General features: G+C 39.0%; 1 protein-coding gene across 1 annotated transcript in view; it reads right to left on the bottom strand.

Moving 5' to 3' along the window:
• Positions 1 to 1,543, bottom strand: part of LOC119586328 (metastasis-associated protein MTA3-like) — a gene marked incomplete at its 5' end in the record, with an annotated part of 92,111 nt that overhangs the window by 13,264 nt on the left and 77,304 nt on the right. The window contains 2 exon segments of the mRNA XM_037935038.1: positions 291 to 497; positions 632 to 913. Of these exon segments, the coding sequence (XP_037790966.1) occupies positions 291 to 497; positions 632 to 913 (489 nt within the window).

Below are 1,543 nucleotides of genomic sequence, written 5' to 3'. Positions count from 1 at the left end.
TTCTTGTATGCATGATTACATTATATTAAATAGAATGATCAAAGCCTTGAATCATCCTCGTAGACTCCCTCTTAAAAATTAAAAAATAAATGAATAAAAGTGTTTGACTTCATTTTCACCATTTCAACAATCTCTCCAACCACCATAACTGACAGTGTATCCTGCCAGTTCTCATCTGAATAAAAATAAATAAATAAACAGAGAAGTGCCTCACAATCTCTCAGCATGAGGTAATAGTAATACAACTAACAAGTACCATAAAACCAATAGCTTGTCATCAACAAACCAACCTGGTCCCTTGGGAGGTTTTGGGAATGCTATGTGAGGTTGTTTTGGGAGGAGCAACTTGTCCGTGGGGAGCATCCATGCGGGGCAAGCCAGGTCCTTTTGGCCTAAGCGGATAGACACGTGAGACACTCTCCCTCGTCGCCGCCCCGTCCCCCTCTTAACCAGGTACGCAAAATCTTCAAAGGATTTCCCACCCATCCGCTGGAGACCTGAAAGGTTATCCATATAGTGCCCCTTACAATTCATAAATTGTCCATTGGATTTTCTACACATTCTGCAGATCAACTATATCAATGACACTTTTCACAACATACTTAAGCTTGCCTAGTTGTACGCAACTTACTCTCTTGTCGAATGTTTGCTGCATTGATGGGCCAAGTTGGATTGCGACAAGCTTTCCTTGGTTGGATGATGTCTTGACAAAGGCGACGCATAACACGAATGGGAAGGCTAGTGTGTACCATGATGGCTGCTCGAGTTTTCATGATGGGTCTTGGGGAGCCAGCCCGGAGAGCCACTCCATGTGCTTGGGCAGCGTGGCGAATTAACTGCGATCGTGTCTTGTACTCTCGTCCACACCCACCTACATTACACCGCTGTGAACGACTGCCACTGTGCAGTCGTTCTGGAAAGTAAAACGCGTAGACTTACACCTAGCACACCAATCGGATTTCTTCTATATTTTCTTAAAGATATATCCTATATACAGTCATTCACACATGTGCATCTGTGCATATCTATATATACATGCTACTTCATACATATTCTGTGAAATGTGACTTAATTCTACAATGTTAATTGTTCATATACATATGCTTCTGTACACAATTTTTATTGATAGATGTAATACATATGTATATGTACATTTAGAAGAAATGATATGTAACCTTGCAGGAAAGAAATGTATGTGTATAATCATGAAATGAAAAATATATAGCAACTAACCCTGATATTTCAGCCTAATCTCAGCAAGTTTTATGGTCTATATATCAAAGTGGATAGGTATCTATATATTTACATTATAATATGTATGAGCGTGCATTATATGTGTGTGTGTGTGTTTGAAAATGTATGCAAATAGTATTACGTGCACAGAGCATATGCAATGGTGTGGGAATGTTAACACACACAGATATGCATTTTCTGCATGGATATCTGATTACAAAGATGGTGATTCACAGTCTTATCCAGTCAGTCAAATAAGTCACAAATATTCTCTCTCTCTCTCATATACTAAAAAAACTGACAAAAAAAA

This window comes from Penaeus monodon, chromosome 21 (genome assembly GCF_015228065.2).
Source record: "Penaeus monodon isolate SGIC_2016 chromosome 21, NSTDA_Pmon_1, whole genome shotgun sequence".
NCBI lineage: Eukaryota > Metazoa > Arthropoda > Malacostraca > Decapoda > Penaeidae > Penaeus > Penaeus monodon.
The sequence above is the reverse complement of the archived record's forward strand: the minus strand, read 5'-3'. Positions and strand labels throughout refer to the sequence as shown.